We start from the raw sequence: 24,078 nt of genomic DNA, 5'->3' as shown, positions 1-24,078 counted from the left end.
CTCGCGCCTTAGTCTATTTTTCTGAGAAATTAAGTTGCGAATATACGCCGGCAGTTCGTCCTGCTTAAAATTAACCTCCTTTTCTGGAATGCACGAGTTTATTGCAAGCTGTATTTGTTCTGTAAGTTCAATTACTGCTGAATCTATATTTTCTTTAGTTTCGAAGTTGGCAGCATCGGCTGCGGGTAAATTATCAATCAGTCTGGTCTGAAAACCTCTCCAGTCTGCTTTTTTATAGTCTCTGACTGTTCTCGGCGGATTAATGTCAGTATCCGCGTCATCGAATATTAAGTGAACTGGGAAGTGATCAGATGACATTTCGTGAACTACTTTGAGTTCGAAACCCGTGTGAACTCGCTTGTTTAGTACTATGTCTAATATGTCGGGGGTTTGCCTTATTGCTCCACTATCATGTGTTGGCTCTGAGGGAGCATATATTTGGTAATTTTTACTTGACTCGTGCCTTCGCAACACGAAACCATTGGCCGTGTTGCGTCGGCAGTTCCAGTCGCTATGCTTAGCATTAATGTCTCCAACTGCTAGGAACGAAGGAGCTGATTGATATAAGATATCTAAGTCTAATTCTGTCAGTGTCCTGCCCGGTTTTGCATACATAGAAATTAGTATTATATTTTGATTATTTATTTTTAGCTTTATGGCTACTGCTTCCAGTTCATTAAATACAGGTAATTGAAATTCTGAGTGCTGTATGCTTCTGTGGACCACTAAGGCAACCCCACCGCCTCTAGTATCGCGGTCGCGCCTATATATAATATAGTTTAATATCGTGAGGCGATCGGTTGGTTTTAAATGAGTTTCATTGATGGCCGCGATTTTAATATTGTTTTTAATCAAGTGGTCTGTAAACTCTATTATTTTATTTTTAATTCCTCGTGCGTTCCAGTAAAGGATGGTGCTTAGTCTATTGTCGTCGGGGTTGGAGTCAACGACAGGGCCTAAATTACGATTGTTGGCCATTGAAGCTGGCCGCTAGGGTAGTCACGAAGCCCATGGTGGCTTGTACTTTGTCCTGAAGGGACATGGCCGGGTTGCACCAGATGGCCATCAGTTGGCACATCGGCTCTAGGACCTGGGCCAGGTTCGGATCCTGGGCGAAGGTTTTAGATTGCTGGACAACCTTCAGGAATTCACTAGGGCCAGGGGCTGGCTTTTTTACGGGGCTCGGCTGCAGTGGAGCAGTTGGCTGCACTGTTTGTGCCTGCTCTACCTGCATGTCGGTGGCTGCGGGCGCTGCCCGCGTGATTGGCTGCTCTGGAGCCTTGGGAGGGGGGGGGAGGGGGCCGTGTCGCGGGCTGTTCCTGCCTCGGGGCCGGCTGTTCCACTGGGGGCTGTCTCCCTTTGCCATTCTTGTGCCCCATTAGGTTTTTCTTCGGGGGTATTTGTGTTTGGGGCTGGCCTCTAGGCCTCCATGGGTTGGCAACGACTGGGTACTCAGTTTCATACCTGTCGGCCAAAACTGTGTACTGATTGTACTGTTGCGGGGCGGGGTAGCTGGGGGCTCTCCACGCCTGTCTGGGGGGCTGGGGCTGGCACCCAGAGGGGCCCGCGTGTTGCGGGGGAGGGGGGACTGGAGCTGCTGCTGCAGCTCTCCTATTGTCGCGCATTGCGCGCTTAGATTGTAGCTCGCGTTCCTTCCTTTCTTGCTGCGGGAGGTGACGCCAGTTTTCTCTCTTAAAGGCCATGCAGCCTCTATAGTTTGCAGAGTGCGGGCCGTCGCAGCGCGCGCACTTCATCTGTTTTTTGTCCCCTCCCTGGGGGCACACCTCAGTTTTGTGGCCCTGGCTACACCAGCGACACACAGGGGAGGCTCTGCAGCCTTTGCCAGAGTGGCCAAATCGCTGACAGTTCCCACATTGTAGTGGGCCCTTAGGGTGCCTGTAGTCCTCAACTCTGATGTTGAGGCCACCGAAGGACTTGATGGCGTAGACCTTGTCTGTGTTAATGGCCTTCGGGAGTTCAACCACTAATTTATTTATTGGTTGCCTGGTCTGCCTATTGGTCAGGAACCAAAAATTTTGTACTGGGAGTCCCATTCTTTGGAACTCCCCCTGAATGAAAGCCTTGTCCATGCTGCTGTGGACGCGGCAGAAAACGAATTTATTCGGGATCTCGTCCCGCTGTAGTAGCACGGAGTGCTGCACTCCGGCCACTTCTAGGGCCTTCACTGCCCTGTGGTACTCTGCTACTGTGGCGGTGTGTACCATTAGTTGGTCGTGCCCTCTACTTATGCACGACCACTTTTCTAGCAGGGCTGCATCTAATGCAGCTTTTATGACCGGGTAGCTATGTGCCTGGTCAACAAAAACAAACAGGGGTTTAACCTGCATCTTTTTGGGTGCCTGAGGGGCTGGTTCTGCTGAGGCAGGGCTCGAACCTGCACTCGTGCTGGGGGCCGGCAGGCTCGCCGGGTCTTGAGTCCGGCGTGCCGGGGTTTTACGCGCGCGCGCGCCCTGCTTGTTGTAAGCCGGGTTCGTGAGAGGGGGGCGAATCCTGCTTGTTTCCCCTGTTTTCGTTTTTTTGCTAGCGACGACAGTGAAGCCGTCGTCACTAGACATCTCTGCCTCATCTTCACTGGGCAGAGGCACATTCATGTGCTCCTGTTCTGCGTCCCTTTTCTCGTGGTCAGACATCCTGCAGCAGCACTGCTCACCCACTGACCAACAAAACCCGGACTAGTCCGGGTTTGCGGCTAGGCTGTAGGGGCAGCTACTCCCCGGGCGATTAGTGCGCTCACTCTATTTGTAAACACCTGTACCGCCTGCGCACTCTGGGTGCACAGGCTACCTTTCAATAAATTCACTGGGTAGCACTGAAAAGTGCTACACACAGCTTCAGTAGTGGAGCTCCTCTTCACACGTCCGTCCTCGGCCAGGGCTCTAGGGCAAAATTTTCACCTCCTTTGTGAGTCGGCACCAAAAACTTGTTCAAGAGTAAGATCTCTCTGTCTGGTCAATTTTTTTCCTATATACTGTTATACATCATATCACAGCACATTGCATATTATTAACTAAATATTTATAACCCTTATATAATATAATTGACGAATAATTAGTGCCAGAGTTCCATTGCGGCAAAGGCACAATAATTATTTAGTCTGTTTGTTCATAAATCTGTTGATGCCATCTAGGGGCGCTTGCTGCACTAACGTCCTATAGAGGTGCCAGGTAGGAGATATGTATAATGTCTTTCAGACGGGGGTCTGTTCCTAAAAGGGGCGGGTTTACTGGCCGAGTTAAGACAACTGGCTGGTGTCACGAGAATCTTGCAAATCCAGCTACCATGCTGCTCTAGTGGACCTAGAGGTGCGCTCACTGCCCATCGGAAGGTAGCACTGGTCGTGGGCGGCTCATACAGTTTTCAGAATGCGTGCTTACATTGTTGTGTTCATAATGTTTTATTTTTTTGTCAAATAACTGTTGTCTTAGAAAAGTTAAGGTATCCGTCCGTGCTGTCGTCGTTGTGGTGTCTAGAAGATCTTTTTGGTCACATCACTGGGTTCACCCTTGCGTCTCTGGGTTGTCATTGTGTTGTCCATTTTATCTGTTTAAAATCATAGTTGGGTTAATCTGTTTGTTATTGTGATGTACAATGTCAGTTTTGTTTATATTTACAGTTCTGGTTGCTGTTTCTTTGTTGTTAGCCCACTGTTACCATCTGTACTGCTATAATTTTTTGATTAATTATTTCCACTGAATTCTCGTGCAATGTTTTTAATTTTTTGGCATCGGCAGTTTTCAGCTTGATTTCTGTGTATGTGCTTATATAATTTTCTTGTCTGTTATTTTTTTTTAGGTTTCTTATGACATACAGTGTAATTTGCAATGGCTTATGTCTAATATTACGTCATAAATGGTGTAGTAGTATAATCGATTAGTGTTCATGTGCATATTTACTTCTTTGCATTCGTAGTATTTGTCAGAGGGATTTCTAAGACTTTAATATCAAAATAAATATCTATGTTCTATGATGTTGATTATAGTAGCAGGTGATTTGAAAACGTTCCTGTTCGATGTGACATTAAATAATATAATTGCTATTATTAATTGTTGAAATGAAAATTTTGTAATCTTAATTTTGCTAAATTTTCTTGCTTCAAGACAGATAGTATAAATAAATGTTGTGACGATAATTTTTAATATCGTGAACGTAAATTCTGAAGTAACAGTGTTAGTGAATGCCGACGAGTACGGATATTTTCATGTTTGCATTACTATTTCAGAAGCGGCAAATAATTTCAGTCAGGTTTAGTTGGGAATGAAAAGTTGTATCCTAACATTACAGAATCAGTTATGGTTGTACACAGGATCAGTGGTAGTTGGTCAAGTCCTGCAATACGGCAACAACCTGTTTCGTTAGTAAAACCAGATTTTCACACTACTGCAATGCGAGCGATGTCAGTTGCATCAGATGTTACATTTTCTCCCGAATTAACTTGCAAAGGAATTCCTTCCAATGGCCTAGGAAAAGATCAGCAAACACTAGTTGAATGGGTATGTATTCAGACCTAAATGAGATGTTCTAGTGTATGCAAAATTTTATATGAAACTAAAAATTTGTAATCTAATAATATTCCTATTTATTTATTAATTGGTAGCTATTAAAATCTTAAATTTTATGAATGCTAGTCTCTTAAATTTGGTTAGTAGATGAATTGCTTAAAATAAAGGAAGGAGTGTAATGGGTTTAAGGAGAAGGTATTGTAAGTGAGAGGTACAAAGCATTTACAGAGAAACCTGAAAGGAATGGGAGGGTGTAGTATGAGACAACTCCTTGCCCAATTGCATGTATGTATACATTTTTATCTAGGTACCTAATCCAATCTAAGCTACTAAATAATTGCTCCAGGCAAAAGATGAATAAATCAAAATAAGTGTTGCTTGATGCTCTTTGATTTTCATCGAAAAGGGTGGTTTGAAATCTATGTTGAATGTGGAATTCTGAAATAACTACTCTACTGTGAACTAAAATGAAGGGGAGAAATATTGTGCTGAAAAGACAAAAAAAAAAAAATGAGGCAGCTATTATTTGAAAATTATTAAAATTGCTACTTCAAAAAAATTACATCAACTTGAATCAATTACCATCAATTTTATTCATTTTTAGGTAATTATGTAGTTGGGCGATATTTGTTAAAAAAAATTTTAAAATTCTGAAAATACTTTTATTCTATGCTTTTTAACTTCCTGTTTTCATAAAACCCAGCGGAGATAAGAAATTACAAATACTTTAGGAGATATCGCCGTTCTTATTTTGCAATACAAGGCCATTTTTTATTTTGCTGTGTGTTCGTGAATGCCTAATTAATTAAAATGGTCGATTAGGTCAGGTCAGTTACATTATAAATACTCTCCAACTAAGCTGACATTAAAAATAATATGAATTAATATTAATGGTTCTAGTTTTGAAGTATTTATAATGTAACTGACCTGACCTAACAAACCGGGACAAAGGATGTACTACAGTACTACAGTAGGAACTCACTTTTTTTTCTTCTTATTATTACTTGCGCAACAATATCCCAATAACAAATAAAACATTAAAATTTGAAACTTTAAAAATTCACCTAAGTTAGAGACAGGTACAATTCCTTTGCCATTAGTAGAAAATGATATGTAGTCGTTTACCTATGCCGCATGAATGCACAAGTATTGTGATGAAAATTAAAAAATACTATATCTCATTAAGTATTTTGAATTTCTTATCTCTGCCGGGTTTAATAAAAAGAGGAAGTTAAAGAGCATAGAATAAAAGTATTTTCGGATTTAAAAAAAAAAAAAATTTTAAACACATATCGCTTAACTACATATTTACTTATTTTTAATTGGCTAAACCATCAGTTTCTGTCGACTTAGACACCATTCTTGACTACTGAGTTTTCTGTAATTCAGTCAAAATAAAATTTTAAAAAATTTCTGTAGATAATAATTTCACAATTTCAAGTTATTTTCAATGTAGCCAATCTAACCAACCTTATGCTTTGTTTTTATTCCCTTAAATAGTAATTTTACTGTATTACCTTACCTTAGAATTTATTATATATACCATGTTACCTACCCTCTGAATATAATAATTTTTGTTACCTTAGAAATTAAATAGGCTACGCATAAAAACCCAACTACCTTACCACCAAACTTTATTTGAAATGCAGCGAGCACAAAATGATGAAAACCCTTATATTCAACACAACCCAAGCTTGAATAAAATTACATAAATTACACAATGACACTTAAGTTACATAACTCATCTTTATCACAGTAATTATCAAAAATCATTATACTGCTCTGTACACAAATTAGTATTACAAAAAAAAAAATACATTCCACCATTAAATCCATTCAATATTGCATAACACAAAATCTGCATGGTTTATCCATAAAAGCTAGGTGTTAAATGGCTAGGTGTTTACATGTCTGGGTGATCAGAATGATAATGAATGGTTAATTTGCATAATTTAAAATACTGTACAATTGTTCAAATCTATGAACTATCCCACAGTAGAAATTTTTTTAATTTGGTTTTTCTGGAAAATTAGCTAGTTGTGAAGAATGTCTTTCAAGTTGAGAAAAATTGTGTAATAGACTAAATTAAAGATGAGTGAATATTTAAGTAAAATTTTTAAAAATTGCTTTTAATATTTTGTTATAGCAATTTTAAGTTTTCACATTGAATTTTAATTTTTTTTTAAATTATATTTACCACACAATTATTCTGGACAAAGTCTGAATCCCCACTGCCGATCTTTTTCAGAATCCAGTCAAAATTCAAAAATGACCTTTTACAGCATATTCAAACATCATTAGTAAAACTGAAAAACACCTTTTTTAGAATTATTTTCATTCAAACAATCTGCAACTTCAACATTGACAGTGTAATTGTCCCTTGCTGGTGAATGTTTGGTTACCTCTTATAGGGCATGAAATTTTCACAATTGGTCTAATAAAATATTTACAGGAATTTAATAATAGTATATATACAAATAATAATTATTAAATGTTTTTTTTGTAACAAATTTGCACTAACCCGTGCTCAGGAGTATGAACAAAAAAACATGGAGGCTCTAATTGCACATATATATATTTGCTTTGATTATTTCCTGTTGTAAACAAGTTACTTAATGTTACAAAATGCAACCAACACTAACGTAACACGTAAAAAAAAACTTCAAAAGAGAAAATGAAGCATTTAAGCAGATTAGCTCTCTGTTCTGGTTCAGTTCCTGCTTGAGAAAGCACAGATTTGAGACTTGAGGTAGTACAATATACTTAATTGAAAAGAGAACATTATTAAATATATTGGGTCAGTATTAGCTAACACAACTATGGGAAACCATTTTTACTAGAGTTAGATACAAAACTTTTGATCATGTACAAATTCTCCGCCTGCCTTACGAATGCTCAGTACAAATGGTAAATTTTGAACCACGTGATTAGATTTTGAATTAATTTTTTTTTTATATCTTACAGGTAAGTCTATAAAATTTAAACATGTGTTTTACTCCAACTTTTAACTTATAAAGTAAATGTAAATGTGATTGAATTATATGTTAGGGCTTCAAATTTCGGATGGATGCTAGTACTATGCTCTTGTTAGATATGTGGTCCAGAGATATTCATGAACCAACCAAGGAATTTTTTTTGCAATAAATATTTAGGCCTAACATTATTATTTTCTTGAGGGATTTTGTGATATTGCAAATAGTTTTCTACCTCTTGATAGTAGTGAGGGCGATGAAGTAAAGGGGTCCTTTAAAAGTCTTTAATTTCTGATTGCACGAGCAGGTACGAACGATACATAATGTTGCTTGTAAGAGTCACTCAGTTAGGAAGCTGATTGGAAGCATCTAATGATAGTCAGTCTGTGGCAGAATCACTCTTATCAGCTGCATATCTGCTCAACCATTTGCTGACTCTAGACAAATAGTAGGCCTATTACTTGAACACTCATTTATTGTGAGGACAGTCTTCACAGAAGAAGTACGCTCTCTTTGTTATGCTGATCATGGCTAAAATGTGGGAACTCAGGGTGTTTACAATGTCACATAAGTTATGAAAAAGTCCCAAAATTAAAAGTAACGGTGCTGGAAGTCACGAAGCATTTATTTCCAGCTTCTAGTCACAAACATGCATTTGTTTTTAGATGCCTCGCTTTAGTGTGTATCTACGCATAAAATTAAAGTATGTAGTTGGAGACTGCCCATCCATCTAAATCATGTTGGAATTATGTTTGAAAATTATTTCACAAAAATTTGCACATTCCTGCGAATATTAGATCTGTCATGTTACGTTAATTTTTTATATTACACAAATAAATTTTAGTGAGACTTTCTGTACTCACCAATGATGTGTAACATATGACCGCGGTAACAAGCAAACTAATGTGTTATCATGTTGCAAATACATTTATAATACAAAAGTCAAACACAAAATTTAGGTTAGAATTCTATATAATAATGCAGAGCATGAATAATTTATGCAAATTGTGTTTTTAACTACATTTCTGGACACGAATCACATGTAGTTTACACATCCGCCACTAGAATTCGCTGCCAGAACAATTACGCCAATTATCAAATTATTCTATTTGCAGAGAAAAATTTTAAGCTATATAATGAAACAGCTCCGATAAAATTGAAAAAGACTTGAAGAAATACCAAACCCCAGCTTTTGAAATTATTTTCAACAAGGAATTTTAATAATATACTGCCCATCTTGTAAAAATTTGTTAAACAGTTAATCCTTGAAAGTTTCCTTTGGCTTTTTGAACTTAGGGGTTCACGCCACAGATGGCAGCACTGTGATTACATATTTCAGTTCCGTGCAATCACACCCACCATAGCTGTGTACCAATAGCTAAGATGTTACAATCAAAAATGTAAGAGTATTTTCTTAAAAGAACCTAAAACAGGATTCCTGAAAACAGGGATGGTCTAGAAAACAGGGAAAAATAGGGGAATTTAAAAAGGAACTTCAATACTTGGAAAAATTGGAAAATTGTCAATATTTAAGTGCAAAACATTGTCAGTAATTTTTCATACTATGCAATATCTTAATGTCTTAAAAGCAAATGTATTTTAATCATAAATTAATTTTGTTAGTAATCAGTATACAATTTTCATTAACATTAATAAATTGTAAGGCATACAAACAACTTACTGTGTATTAATTTGAAGCAGAATCAAATATAAGTATTAGGTTTAATCATATTCAATAATGTATCATTTCAAAGTTTGATCAAACACATGTATTCATTATCTTTATCAGACTGGCAGTGTTAGTTACGTAGTGTTGATCAAAGTGATAACAGTGCAAACAGTATTTTGTGCAGAAAAACAATTTATAGTCTAATTTACATGACACATATTTATGTCTAAATGTGTTTTTAAAATTAATTTTAGGTTATCTGTTATTTTGCCAGATAGATCGTTGAGACAGGTAAAAAATGTTGTATGAGACAGGGATAACTCAGGGGAATGAGCTGAAGTTAGTGTGTGGTAACCCTGTAAAAAGTCCTGATATTGGCTCTCCTGGTGTTTTTAGACGACCACTATTCCCGCTGCAGAGGTGTGCGAACTTGTGATAATGCTTGCAGAAGAACACGTTCAACATGCGGCAGGTGACGCTCACCAACTTGGCCAGCAGCCAGCTGGGTGTTCGGTCGTCCTGCAGGGCTCACCTTCCCTCCGGCAGGTTCCGGGGCCACTGCACCAGCCCCACCAAGTCCCTGGACCTGCTGCGGCAGAACATCCAGGCCGCCATCAACAAGGAGATCGATTCCATCATCAAAAAATACTTGGAGGTACGTCTGTCATGCTTTACACATGGCCGGTTTGCGTTAAGATCCTCTCGTATTATTCCGCTACCTTTGATCCTGAGCCACGAGCCAGTCTTTCTGTTGGTCTTTGAGGCTCCTGTCACAAGTTCGGATGCATTGCTGTTAACTACGTTAGTTATGCAAGTTATTACGTTACCATTTGCCCATGCTTTTGATACACTTATTTAAAAAGTTAGTTTTTATTTGGTTTTTTGGTTATATGCAGTTAGAGAATGGCGCCAAAAATTTTTTAGTTGCCACCCGTTCAACAGTTATTTTAATGGAATATGGTAGGAATGAATTTTTATTTATTATCCAAAATGAAATAATACAAAGAAGGATATTGTATTTATTTTAAGATTTAACTTGTTTTTTAATTTATTAAGTATAGCAATTTTTTATTGGTGGTTTATTATGAGTTTTGTATTTGTGTGTTTGTAGAAGTTCTTCCAGCCTGCAGTGGACAACATCCGCAGCAATCTGGGGAGCAGCAGTGTGACGGAGGAACACATCCGGGAGGTTTGCAAGCAGATTCTAGAGGAGGCAAAGCAAATGTACTGTACGAGCCCACAGTCCCGAGGGAGCTCCCCCTACAGTGACTCCGAGACCGGCAGCCTGGGGGATTACCGCTTTGGCCGGCCCAGCTCCAAGGTGCGTCCACTCGTTGCATTTCACGTGTAATTTTTAGGGTTGTGCGAATGTTCGGTATACCGATACCGAAATCGAAATTTTGCTACTTTCATTTTCGATTTCGGTAAGAATTTCATCTGTCGAAGTTCGTTTTTAGCGAAATATTTCGAGCCAAACGAAAGTTCAATAGCTTACCGAAGTTCGTTTGTTCTAGTTGAAAAAGAAATCGTAATTTAATAAAAATGTACAGTATAATACCGGTACAATAACGTTTCTTATTATAAAGTATATTTCACTTAACGAATTTTTTTTAAGTCCCCGCCAAAAATCGTATCTTCGCCATGCAAAACAGTTTCAGTTTAAAGTATCATTTTCACTATAACGTAAAAATTCTACTAGTAGCGTGGCATTACTACACCAAAATTTACTTAAACTGGTAAATAAATTTCCAGCTAAATGATTAATGTAGTGGAACAAAGATACACAAATACCACCGCAACGTATTTTCTAACCTCTAAATTCTCAAAACAAAGTTAACAAACAGTTGCGCGCACAACCATAGATTATACCGTACGTAGTATGCGACGTGAGCAACAAACATCATTCGATACATCGAAAGACGGAGGTTTGAGAGAAGTATTAATTATTTAGACAAAAGTGTTACGCTACGCTAAAAATACTGTTTGATGTGTGCCGGGATTGTTTATTGTTATTGTTGAGTTTATTTTCAGGTTACGTTATTTAGACACCGCATTGTATTTGTGCTACAATATGAATGATCCTGGAGATAAAAAGAAACTAAAGCAATTCACGCTTAAGGAAAAAGTGGATATACTCAGAGAACTAGACACGGGGAAAAAAGCAAGTCGCAGTTGCGAATACATATGGCATTGCGGCTCTCCTGTAGCTATTTTTTTTATATATTTTTTTCTCTTTGTAAAGATATGTATGCATGTTTCAGTGCTAAGTACAAAAACTTGAGGTACCTGTAAGTACTTAGCACTGAGATTCTACTGTAATGTCTTTATATGATTTGCTTGTTATTACTAATAATGTAATAACATATGCAAATCATATAAAGACATTAATTAGAAAAAAGATTTCCATTAAGATTAATTTACGTGGTGATGAAAAAAACTCACGTTAATGAAAATACAGTAAAATCATAATTTGAACAAACATGGCAGATAAAGTAAACAAAATTCAACCGTGATTACAGTAGGTCTAGGTATCAAAACAAAATCATGCAATATTTGAAAAATTACCTGAATCATTTGCTTTCAAACAGTAGTGTTGGTACTATATTCGTAAAACATACATTCCAGAACTGCTAGTACACTATTTAGTATTTACCGTATACACATAAACAAAGAACGTACCTACTTTTATTCGCGCACAGCCAAACAAAAACATTGTCGTCTGCTTTATTTAAATTTTACATACTCTGACTGGCATATAAAATCCTCATAATATACAGCCAATTAGACAAAACGGTCAACAAGTCACTGCATGTAATGACCACTTGGCAGCAACCATTTGTTATGTTTTGTTTTGACCATGTCCCTTGCCTGGTTTACAGCTTCCTGAGCTAGCCATGTGTGACAGTGGTGCAAGATGGCGGCCGTTCCGCAGTATTCACGTATTTTTTCATCAGTACCATGCACGTGATAAATATATTATCATAGACTGCGACATTACGACTGTAAAGGAAATAGTCTGTGCGCTGAAAGATCTGGATTGATTCTTGAAATTTACGAGTGACATGGGGCTGTGTTGTGTGGTCTAGGGCGGATGTTGATTTTATTAAATAGTAATATTTATATATACATCAAAAGGTACCAAAATGATTTATGTAATAGAATTTATTACTGAAGAGCAAATTTTGGGGCACTTTCTTTCTTTGTTAATTAAAAAATTTCGCTTAACTTTCGTTAAGAATATATTTATCTCTCAGAAAAATTCATTTTCGTTTCGCTTTTGCGAAACTTGATAAATTTTCTTTCACTTTCATTTCGTGTGGATAAAGTCACTTTCGCACATCCCTAGTAATTTTACATTTGTACGTCCAACCTATTGTATCCTGGATTCGATTCCCAGCTAGATTCAAAACTGGGCTTTTTGTTGTTTGTTCACTTCATACTGATAAGATAGTGGCAAAAAACTTCAGTGTTGTTTGTATAATTACTATCATTCATACTATGGCAACCTTCCCATGGCAGTGGCAGGAAGTCCAAAGAGCAGTCTCTGAGCTAATAAGGCGGCTCCAGGAAGACCTTTTGGGAGGGGCTATCATACAAAGAAAGGCTGCAGTTGCAAGACATGATATTGAGGCTCCCTTCACACTGGGCCTTTGCGAGCTCACCAATAGAAACGCGCGGTACCGTGTTTACATGGAACAGAACCAAACAGAACTGTTCACATTGAGTGGCACATTCACGCCAGCAGTGGTCAAGGGTCATGCACACACTGGCGCGTTTGTAATCAAGCAACTTCCTGAAATGTAGCTATTTCTTTGAGTGATGGCGGAGTTATGTTTCCACACAGAAAAGTTTAGTTTAGAACTGCAGCAAGGAATCGTAATCTGGGACATGCTTGCAAAGGAACAATCAGAAAGTTTTAGAAATAGTTTTGTTATTGATAAACAAAGGATCGGATACATCCAATATCTTCTGGTTTTTTACAGCATTTCTTTCACTCTAGCAACAACATAAACACAGAACTTGCTTCCTCAAAACCCATTTTTATTCTGGAAATTGTGAATATGATGGAGTGCCGCTTAGCAATCGCTTGATAAATTATTGCTCACTTTCCTGACGCACCACGCCTCCACACTGTGGCACATTTTGTGTGCCTAGTGTGAAAGGAGCCTAAATAAATCAGAGATAGGCTTGGAATATTTACAATTTCATGGTTTCAAATACTGTTATTTAATAGTTTCAAACAACTTTTGATGTAAGAAAATTTTAACACGTGAATTAAAGTTTACATAAATATACCCTTAAACATAAAATAAAAATATTTGGGCTCGGGAGGGGCTATTGCCCCCTGCAACCCCCCCCCCCCCTCCCCTCGTCCTTCACCTTTTGGAGCCATGCTTGCATCGTTATCACCACTACTGCAACCACCACCCACATTACCTCTACCACCCTCATTACTTACCACTACAATTACCATTGTACTTGGATAGGTGAGTTATAGCAGTTTTTACACCAGGCCAGTCGTTAACAGATAAATTCTTAGTACCAAGCGTTTATTTTTGGTGTAACGAAAGCGGAGCCTTGGTCTGGTTCCGCATTCGAGCTTGGTGACTTAAAGATGTAACATGTAATTATTTATCAGTAACTAAGCCTGTGTGCATATCTTTTCCATGTTCTCAGTATAAGGTAATACAAGAACTGTAAGTGAGCTAGCTTTATAGCTCCCTTTAGTAAAGTGTGTTTAATTATTTTGGTTTATAATAGATAAAATTGAAATGTTATATAGCTCCATTTCAAAACCAAGTATACAAAACCAGAAATACTACAGAAAATAGTGTAAGGCAATTACATGTTAGTTTTTCTGTGTTTTGTCCAGAGCCCATTGTTTCGAAAACGCAAGGAATCTGATACGGACTCAGAAGCCAGTCAATCTGCAAGGCGGAAAAGGACGAAGCCTCGGGTGCCAGTTTCCGGGCAAGCTTCTCCTGCCAAGCAGCCTCGGGGGGACCTGACTCGGAGGAAGGATGTAAAGTGGAATGCTTCACGAATACTGAAGGACACGCTGTTCGTTTTGGGTGCCAGGCAAGCGCTCTTTCAAGTTGTATACCCTTCTAGCAAACCCATTACCTCATGGAAATTATATTTGTATATTTACATTATATTCATAGTGATTGTCTTTTTTTTTTCAACTTGCAGTTTCTAAAATCACATACTGGTGCAAAAGCAACAATATGATTATCACCTCTGCCATAATGCAATATAGAATTACATATACAATGAAACTAAATTTTAATTCATCATTTAAATTTATCTACATCTTAATTATTAGAATTAATGATATTAAATATTTTTATATATATATTTTTTTTTTCTTACGATAAGTCTTTCAAACAGGATACTCTTTAATGCTTTTTAGTCTGACCCTACAACAGCTTTATACTCTTTCTTTCAACTAAAGCATTGTGCTGCCATTTAAGATGCTTAAAAAATGTATTGCTAATAAACTCAAGAGTTGATACTAATGTAAAAAAACTTTTCAAACTTGGAAAATTCAGACAATTTCATAATGATCAGTAAACACAATTTTCTAACACACAAAAAATTACAATCAACATTATAGTTTAAACTTAATAACTAAATATTTTTGTACTTAAATTCTTTTCTAATTTACAGGAGATCTTGCCACATTACATTTTGAAACAAAGGCAGTTCTAACTGCACTCTACTAGTGTTTGCATGTATGTCATTTTGCTTATCCAGAGCCAACAAGGTGTTGGGGTTCGGGCAGACGCGAGGCCGCCTGTACACTAAGCACCCATGGCTGCTCAAGTACCTCGGTGACCAAGAAGACAAGGAGTGGCTCTCTCGCAACAACCTGATGCCGTCTGGAGGCAAAGCTTACCTCATGCTCTTGGAGGAGATACGAGAGTTGGCCGAGACGGAAGAGTACCGGTAAACTATGCATTCTTCATTTCTTTGCAATTAATTAACTTGTTTGGTAATCTTTATTTTGTAAAAAAAAATATAACAAAGTGTTTGGAATTCAATACAAACTATTTACTTATTTTCAACGTCCTCTGAACTTTCCCTACTTTTCATTTCTCTCTTCAACATTCTTCTCAGTGCTTTTTGGCTCAAACATATTCCTACTTTTTTAACCAGGTATTGTGAAAGGTATTCAACCCGACATGTTCGGAACCACAACTGTGCTGCATTAATGAATTCTCTGGATTATCGAATGTCAACATGGGAATACCAATTTTAAAATGTAACCCTGTGCTGAAATATAAACCAAGTGTAACTAAAAAAACTTGAGTGAACTAAAAACACAGGCAATTAGTTTTGGGCTGATTCCTAAAATATACCTATTCTGATTCCACTTTAGATTCTAAAATTAAAGGGTCAATTCTTTGAATTTGATTGTGATACCTATTTTTTTTTTCTGTTGGTGTTTTACAGAATAATATACTTGGAAAAAAGGCTGTTTATGATTTTAAAAATATAATTGCATTACATTTCACTTTATATCCACAAATTAACATTATATACAACTTAAAAAGCATTTTTATTACTCTCAGTTACTGCTACCTTGTATTTCTAGCACAAATTAGGCCTTTTAACCTCGCATACATTTAGATGAAATATGTGCTTAAACACTGCCAACAATCAAATATGTCTTAACGTCCAAAGACATAAATTGGAAATAGTGTTTTAACTTAAAACTTTACAAACCTTATTATCACATCAGTGTAATTATTGTAAAAAAAGGGGGGTTTCTTCGGTTAAGTTAAGAATTTTATTTTCAAGCATAACTAAATAATGATCCAAGTAAAATTACAATAGAACCATGTTTTTACATATTTTAAGTAGTGATGGGCCGAGACTCGAAAATTCGAGTCGAGTCGAGCGAGTAGCATCAGCTCGGCTCGGCTCGGCATTCGAGTTTATTTTACTCGACGGGGCGAAACTCGAAAGGAAATTCGGGTAAAACTCTATGATAAAATAGGTAATAAAATTGAATTACAATAAATTCTTAATATCTCCTTACGTGACTTCGGCCGACACTAAAAATTACGTACGTAAGACCGAAACACGTACTTACAAACAATGACGACAATCGGCCATATTATTTATATTTTAGTTTTACATATTGCCAACTTAACAGGTGTGACCACATAGCAAAGAAGACGAACACATTTTTAATAAACAAAACACGAATTAAATTTTATAATCATAATATCGGCAGAAATATTACTTTTTTTTTAGTAAATCCGTGCTACAATCGGCGCAACGTTACAATAATAAATTAACGGTAGCGTTATATTTGTGCGCATGTTTGCGACTGATACGCCACCAATCACGAAATGGCATTTAAAAAAAACTTTGCTCCACTAATTTTAGGAAGTATAGGTTGGCGAACTTGAATTTTTTTTCCGTGTTTGTTTACACTATTACGTTCGGCGAGATTGCGTTTTGTATAATTGTTTGCTATCCAAGTTAAGTGGCAAGTTAAAATTAATTATGAAGTATAAAGTATTTTATAAAGTGTAACTATTCAATACAAATACAAAAGCATGTATTGGTTGGAAGTGCCAGCTTGCGATTGGCCGGCAACGTAACGGCGTTAGTGTTGTAGCAATAATCTTTAAATGTATTATATTTGTTATGGGAACGTTTATTGTAATGTTGCGCCAATTGTAGCACGGCCTTACACTTCCCATAAGTGAAAGTTTTCAAAAATGTTCTAATGATTGTGTGAAACTTACCCTAACCTTCGCGCCAACAAGCCTAAATTATATTCAATGTTTTTTATTGACTCGTGAATGCTACAGGCCGCAGCTAACTCGTTCGTTTCAAAATAAGGTAAATATGTAGTTGAGCGGTATTTGCGAGAAAAAAAAATGTTAAAAATCTGAAAATACTTTTATTATATGCTCTTTAAATTCCTCTTTTCATTAAAGCCGGCGGATATAAGAAATTTCAAATACTTTAGGAGATATCGAATTTTTTACTTTTCACAGTTGGGCGATATTTGTTAAATAAAATTTAAAAATTTCGAAAATACTTGTATTCTATGCTCTATACCTCAATTATTGAATTGTATTATATCAGTCAGGGATGTAGCCACATGGGGCGGCATGGGGCGGTGAAACCCACACTCGGAAATCGCCGACCCACACTAATTTTATCTAAAAACCATATCTCTATTCCTGGATGTATGGCAAGGAATGTTATCTCCTTGTTGCGCTAAGCAGTTTTTGCCGCCTGGCCGGAGCTGGAGGAGTGAATATGGAAGGGGGATGAGCTATTTTTAGACAGTCTTGCTGCGTGTGATGTGCCGCTGCAGAGAAGCTCTCTGCTACTTCCTTCCCACCCCAAGTCTCTACGTTGCTAGGCAACCATTCCTCCCCCTCTTTCCTTACGTTGGAGGGACAAAGACAAGGTCAAACACTCCGCGCCGCCTAGCCTGGCTCGTTTGCCGCCGCGCGTCTGATGATTTAGAGATAACAGTGCCGCCAGGCGTCAACAAAGGACCTTCCTATCTTCCGTGTTAAGTGACAAGCAAACCACTCTACTGCACCATCAAAAGTGACATGTAGGCCTATACTAAAACATTAATCTGTTGTATGAGTGTCAGAGTGGATAGGTCAGTTGGACTTGTGAAAGTTTTTCTTTGTTATTGAGAGAAGGCTTGTGTATTATGAGGTGATGAGTATATTTACTTGTTACTTCCAATGGCCTATTTCTAGAGTGCCAAAGGAGTGAGTGAAGAATTTGTGACAAATGGTATACTAATAAAAATTTTGTGAGAAAACTAAAATAAATAAGCCATTAGTTTTAGTAATAACATTGTCGGTTCTGTATTTATTTTAAGATATTCACAAAGGGCTTTCTTTTACAGTAGTGTAAACATGTCTAACAATGGGAAAAGAAATCGGACAATTACAAAGTTTTTCGTTTCACAACCAAGAAAAAAACGGGAAATTTTTCTGGACAGTGAGAATGTTCATTCTGAAGAGACTACCAAATCAAATTGTAAAGTATCAGAGTTAGAAAACAAGTGCCTTGTGACAAACACTGCGCCTATTGAAGTGTTGTGGGTGTATCTACAGAAGACCAGCTACCAGCAAGCACACTAACACCCTCAACTAGTTCTGCAGTTGCAGTGGGACGAAAACAAGCAGTCACATTTAGGCGAGAGTGTAAAACTAACAGAGCATGGTTGGTTTACAACACAGATGCTAAAGGTATGTTCTGCTTGCTGTGTCAAAAATTTAACAAAACTCCTTTTGATAGAGATACTTGGACAAAATCCCCATGCACTCGTTTGCGATTGGAAAGTGTTGTTCGATACGAAAATTGTGCTGCACATATTGATTCACTTAAACTTGAATTGCAAGCCAGCCTTCATGGTCCCATCAGTGACAAAATACAGCCAAGCATGTGTGAGGAAGATCTCATGAAAGCGTTTGCATGTCTATACTTCTTGTGCAAAAAGAAAATTCCTCATACAACAAACTTTGAGCCTATTTTGGACTTGGCATGCTTTCTTGGTGTTCCCATCAAAGACACAATTCGTGTAGCAAAAAATGCTAATTACTGTAGTAGAACATCCATTCAAGATATGGTAATTAGTTTATCCACTGTGATAGAAAATGAGATCTTGGGCAAGTTACAAAATGCACCATTCTTCTCAATTGAAATTGATGAGACTACAGATTCAGCTGTAGTTGAACAATTAGTCATTCATGCACGTTATGTTGACAGTGAAGGTGTCCTGCAAAGCAGTTTCCTGAAAATTATTGACATTCTCAGTGACTTAGGAAATAGTGGCCTTAGTGGTACAAAAAATTGTACCTCAAATTTGCAAGGTGTTGCCCTGAACTCTGTTAACATTTCAAATGCTGTTATATCATATTTGCATGATAGTGATCTATGTTTCTCAAAGCTGTGTGGTATTGGAACAGATGGTGCACCTGTTCTTACAGGTAAACATAATGGGGCAGTTAAAAAGATAAGAGAGAAACAGGTAGAAATTCAGCAACAGCTAGGTGTAGAAAATGTATGTGAAGCTGTTGGTGTACACTGTGCAGGCCACAGGTTGAATATGGCTGTATCGCAAGCTGCTGAAAAGACCCTTGGAATAAAAAAATTCTGTGACATTATGAGGCAGGTATTTGACTTTTACCAAAACAGCTCTGTCAGAAGTGCTGGCCTGCATGAATTACAGTGTCTATTTCCTCAAGATCCACAAGGCAAGGTCAAGCAGCCTAGTCATACAAGGTGGTTGAGCTATGGAGAATGTGTACTTCGGATGAAAGATATTTATCCAAGTGTTGTACTTAGTCTTGAAAGGGAATGTGAAGAAAGAAATGATGCAAGGGCTCGGGGTCTGTGTTCTTATGTGACTGAATTCTCATTCATTGCAACACTGTTGTTAATGTGTGACGTATTACCCATCATAAACCGTCTTTCTAAAATATTTCAACAGGAAAATGCTGATTTGAGTATTGTGAAGTCTTTTGTAGATTCAACCATCAACAAACTTCAGAGACTGAAAGATTTTGAAGGATTAAATGAGAGGGAAATTGCATCATATTTGGAAATGTGTGCAAGTAAAGGTGTCTCAGTTCACACCAAGCCAACAAATGCTGCTCATTTCAAGAACATTAAATTACAGTACCTCCAAACACTAATTGAAAACATTCAAGTCAGATTTACCGATTGTGACATTCTAACATGTTTTTCCATTTTTAACCCTACACATCTTCCATCTCCTCATGACCATCGCTTTGATGTGTATGGAACAGAAGCTATAAAACTGTTGTCTGCAAGATTTGGATTAGAATCAAGACTTTGCCTACAAGAATGGTGTGAAATCAAGCAATACATGGCTGATAACCACAGGAAAAAGACTTGTACAGAAGTGGTCCACTTTCTTTGCACTGACAAAACAATTGGCAGTTTGTTTCCAAATATAGCCAAACTCGCACAAGTGTACAGAGTCATTCCACTTCACACAGCTGACTGTGAGAGAGATTTCTCTCAAATGAAGCTCATAAAAACTGACTTGAGAAACAGACTGAGTGAGTTCACGCTTGATTCCCTGCTTCGCATTTCGCTGGAAGGTCCAGATGTCCAAGACTACCCATTTAAAACTGCAGTTCAGCATTGGGCAGCACAGAAAAACAGAAGAATTCGCTTGAAATAGAAGTGAACGTTAACGATGGTTGAGAAAATTTGGTTAAATTTAAACGGGGGTGTTGTTTTTCCTAAAACAATTGACGTTAAAGTTGTGGTATTTAATTTGCTGTGTCACCATTTTTTTGCAGGCAACCCACACTCACATTTTCCTAGCTACATCCCTGATCAGTTAAGAATTTAACCTAAATGAATTATTTGTATTAATACTTGTATTTTAAATATATTTGATTAAGTGGGCCATGATATAACAAGACAACCATCTAAGGACTCTTAGCAATAAAGTGCAAATATTCAAGCTCGACTTAAGTGTCAAAGATTCAAATAAAAATTCAGACTCGAATCGACTCGACTTGAATTTATGATCTACAAACTCGACTCGAATCGACTCGAACTAATTATTGTAAAATTCGACTCGACTCGACTCGACTTAAAAATTTGCAGGTTCGTACATCTCTAATTTTAAGGGACCAGGACCAAAAAAATAAATTAAAAAAGGGAATTGGAAAGAAAACTTTATTATCTCACTATGATGGAAACAATTAGAAACAAATATACACAACATTAAATAAAATATCATAGATGCGTACTTTTTAATATACATATCAACTAGTACTTAATTATCTCACTTGGAGAATACAATAAATCCATCCAGTCTTGCAGTTCTTCACAACCGTAAAAAGCTAATTAATTTTTGGTTCTTGATTAAGAAAGATATTTGCATGTTGAAGCATCTCAAAATGTCTACTTTTTATGGTGAGATTTTCTTACACATTTCTGTTAATTTGGTTATGTTCCTTTTGAACTTATTTTAAATATTAATATGGACTCAGTAATCCACTGTTAAACTTGTTAAAATCTCATTAAAAACTTATTTCATTAATAATTCTTTAAAGTTTAAAGGGGAGAGATATGAAACATCTTAATTTTCGCGTTCACGTCACCAAAGTTTTGATTCATGGCCATGTGGTTTACCATGGCAGGTGGCATAAAAATTTTTTTAGGTTTTTACAATGGCAAACGTAGCTGCCATTACCAAATAAATAACATTTAATAAATAAAAGTTACAATTTTTTTTTTTTAACTTTTATGGTTCTTTTTAAACGTTTCTGAAGGTTTATTATTAAATGCAGTGCTGTTGCAACATAATTTGCGGGAAATTTTTTAGTTTAAAGCGGGAAAGTAGGTAGTAATGCATTTATACTGGAGGGAAAATGGAGGTGCAAGTAAATAAACATGTTAATCACCAGAATCTGTAAATCCTGGTTACATTAAAATGAGTTATAATGTAGCTTAAAAATTATATATGCATCTAATTTCTTTATATTTTCTTACGTTGTGTAAGAAATTTATTTTGAAAACTTAAAAAAACAATGCAGGAATCTGTCACGGTCAATTCCAAAACCATTGTATTCTGAATCCCATGATAATAGTTGAATCGATGGAATCGGAATAGACCATCATTACTAGCAACACATTAATGTGGCCAAGGTCAACTGTCAGATCCAACTTTAAAAAAATCTGAACTTTTTGACTTAATTGGTGCATGATTGAAAACCTTTCACAATAATTTGCATGTAATTATGAACAAAATATTTTAGGAAATATGTAGTTAAATTTGCAATAACTATTTATGATAAATTATTCTGAGAATGTTGAAGGAACCACCATAAACAGTTAATGGAAAATCCATTAGTAATACTTTAGAGAATGTATGGTTTTTGTGGTACCCAAACTGTTTGATCAAGCTTAGAATGCTAAGCTAATCACAAAAGTTAGAAAACTTTTTTTTTTACAGAAATATGTGTTATAAAGCCAGAGATATTTGGGTAAGGCTAGAAGAAGAGTTTGTACTCTGAATTGAAGTGATTCATATTTAGAGTGCTATGGTAGACAGCAAGTTTAATATGTGATCTGATATATGTATTGGTGTATCAATACATAGAGTTCCTATCATTTGTGCTTTATCAGTGTAATAAAGTTGGAATTGTATATACTAGTTCATTAGTTATAATTAAGATTTTTCACACACTCTTTATAGAATACTGAATGGATAGTGAGTTGTTTGGTGGTAAAGTGCTATTTTGTTAGATTTCATAAATATAGTACTTAAATATATTGATCGTACACTGGGCTCATACAAGTGATAATAAGTATAATTCATTATCTTAAAAAGAACTTGACTTGTTTGCTGTCAATGACACAAGCTTAGGTTTGTTTAAGCTTATTTGTGCTGTTAAGATATGTACTATGTGTATGCATGAGATTATTCATTGTTCTTGTTTGGTTTTGACAGTAGCAATCCTAATCTCCTCCTCCATGAGCTCAAAGGCTTTGAGGTACCAGAGTTCATGCTGTGCAAGATAAGGAACTTTGTGTGCAATTCTCATTTTGATGGGAATGATTCAAAGAAGTTCTCGTCATGTGACCTAACCTATAGTTCTGAGGTAAATAAAATGTAACAATTTCACACACATACAAATCCATGTTAAATATTGGATATTTTTTATTTTATTTATAAAATATATATTTACTACCTCTGCAAAGACACCTATTTTAAGATACTTTCTATCAGAGTCTGTGGAGTCTCCATTTTAGTTTATTTTAGTTGTCCATTAGATTTTGCCAGAGAGCTTGATGCCATTACTAAACAGCATCATGAAGGGTAGGGTATGAGACAGGTATATTTGTGGCACATTCCAATATTTTAGATCATCAGAGCACTTTTAAATCCCCTCTTGTTTTCTCTTCAAGTCAATTAGCTACTTAAATATTAAATTTGAGGAGTTATGGGAAGATTGGCCAATGGTGCTATGGATCCTATTTCCAAAGAATGGTTCAACTTAATCTTTTAAGGGTGTTCTAATTGTGCAACAAAAATTAGTTCAATGGTAGAGTGTGTTTGTGTGTATGTGTGCGTGAGTTTAAACAGCAAAGATTTGTAACATACGTGAGAAAAAGAGCTCATAGTACAAAAGGCCCATCTTCCCCAGCTCTCTTCAATTAATAATCACTGTAATTCATAGTATATTTTCATGTTTGTCAACTATAATGTGTGTATCCCAGACAAAAAATAAAAACTAATTAAAAACTTAAACCTTTGAAATTTACATTACAAAAACTAGAAATGGTCCAATAAAGTCTCCAAAACATTGCTGATTTTAGTGTGTGCGTGCGTGCGCGTGTGTGTGTATATATACACACACATATATATAACACACATGTACAATAATTTACTTACATTAGATGAGGGCCACAGTCTCTTCCCTATGCAACATTTTAATCACAAAGTAGTTTTTCAGTTTGTCTTAAAGAGAAAGATACTAATTCATATATCCAGCTGCTGACGTGCGTTAAGCTTGACACTTATTAGGTGCCAGGCAACTGTAGCGACAGGGATGTGTGATGGGGAGGGAAGAGGGATAGTGAAAACAGCACCACTGAGAGATATAAGAATTTTAAACTTACTTGCTTTTAAAATACAAAAGAGACCACACAGTAATGTAAAGCATGAAATATATATGATTGTACCATGTGAGGTGGTTTTAAGTGGTTGTAAAGGTTATGCAATTTCATGTCATTCTAAAAATTGCTCTTCCTTACCACCTCTCTACATTTCCTTCCTCATGGTAGGTATTCAGACTACTTGCAAAAGCTACGTAAGTACCGCTGGATGTGCAGATTTCATGCATTAGTGACTTATGTACCGTCACATGAG

At 36.6% G+C, this 24,078-nt stretch overlaps 1 protein-coding gene across 2 annotated transcripts in view; it reads left to right on the top strand.

Moving 5' to 3' along the window:
• The first annotated feature begins 3,977 nt into the window (after positions 1–3,977).
• The window catches only part of LOC134530758 (uncharacterized), a 30,834-nt gene continuing 10,733 nt past the window's right edge, over positions 3,978–24,078 (top strand). Inside the window, exons 1-6 of one of the 2 annotated variants that reach the window (XM_063365902.1) lie at positions 3,978–4,511; positions 9,610–9,816; positions 10,273–10,482; positions 14,035–14,240; positions 14,919–15,110; positions 22,657–22,807. In XM_063365902.1, coding sequence (XP_063221972.1) covers positions 4,311–4,511; positions 9,610–9,816; positions 10,273–10,482; positions 14,035–14,240; positions 14,919–15,110; positions 22,657–22,807 — 1,167 coding nt within the window. In that variant the 5' untranslated portion in view covers positions 3,978–4,310. The remainder of the gene's footprint in view (positions 4,512–9,609; positions 9,817–10,272; positions 10,483–14,034; positions 14,241–14,918; positions 15,111–22,656; positions 22,808–24,078) is intronic. The other variant, XM_063365904.1, reaches the window with a different exon arrangement.

Source organism: Bacillus rossius, chromosome 3, assembly GCF_032445375.1.
Source record: "Bacillus rossius redtenbacheri isolate Brsri chromosome 3, Brsri_v3, whole genome shotgun sequence".
Lineage (NCBI taxonomy): Eukaryota > Metazoa > Arthropoda > Insecta > Phasmatodea > Bacillidae > Bacillus > Bacillus rossius.
The sequence above is the reverse complement of the archived record's forward strand: the minus strand, read 5'-3'. Positions and strand labels throughout refer to the sequence as shown.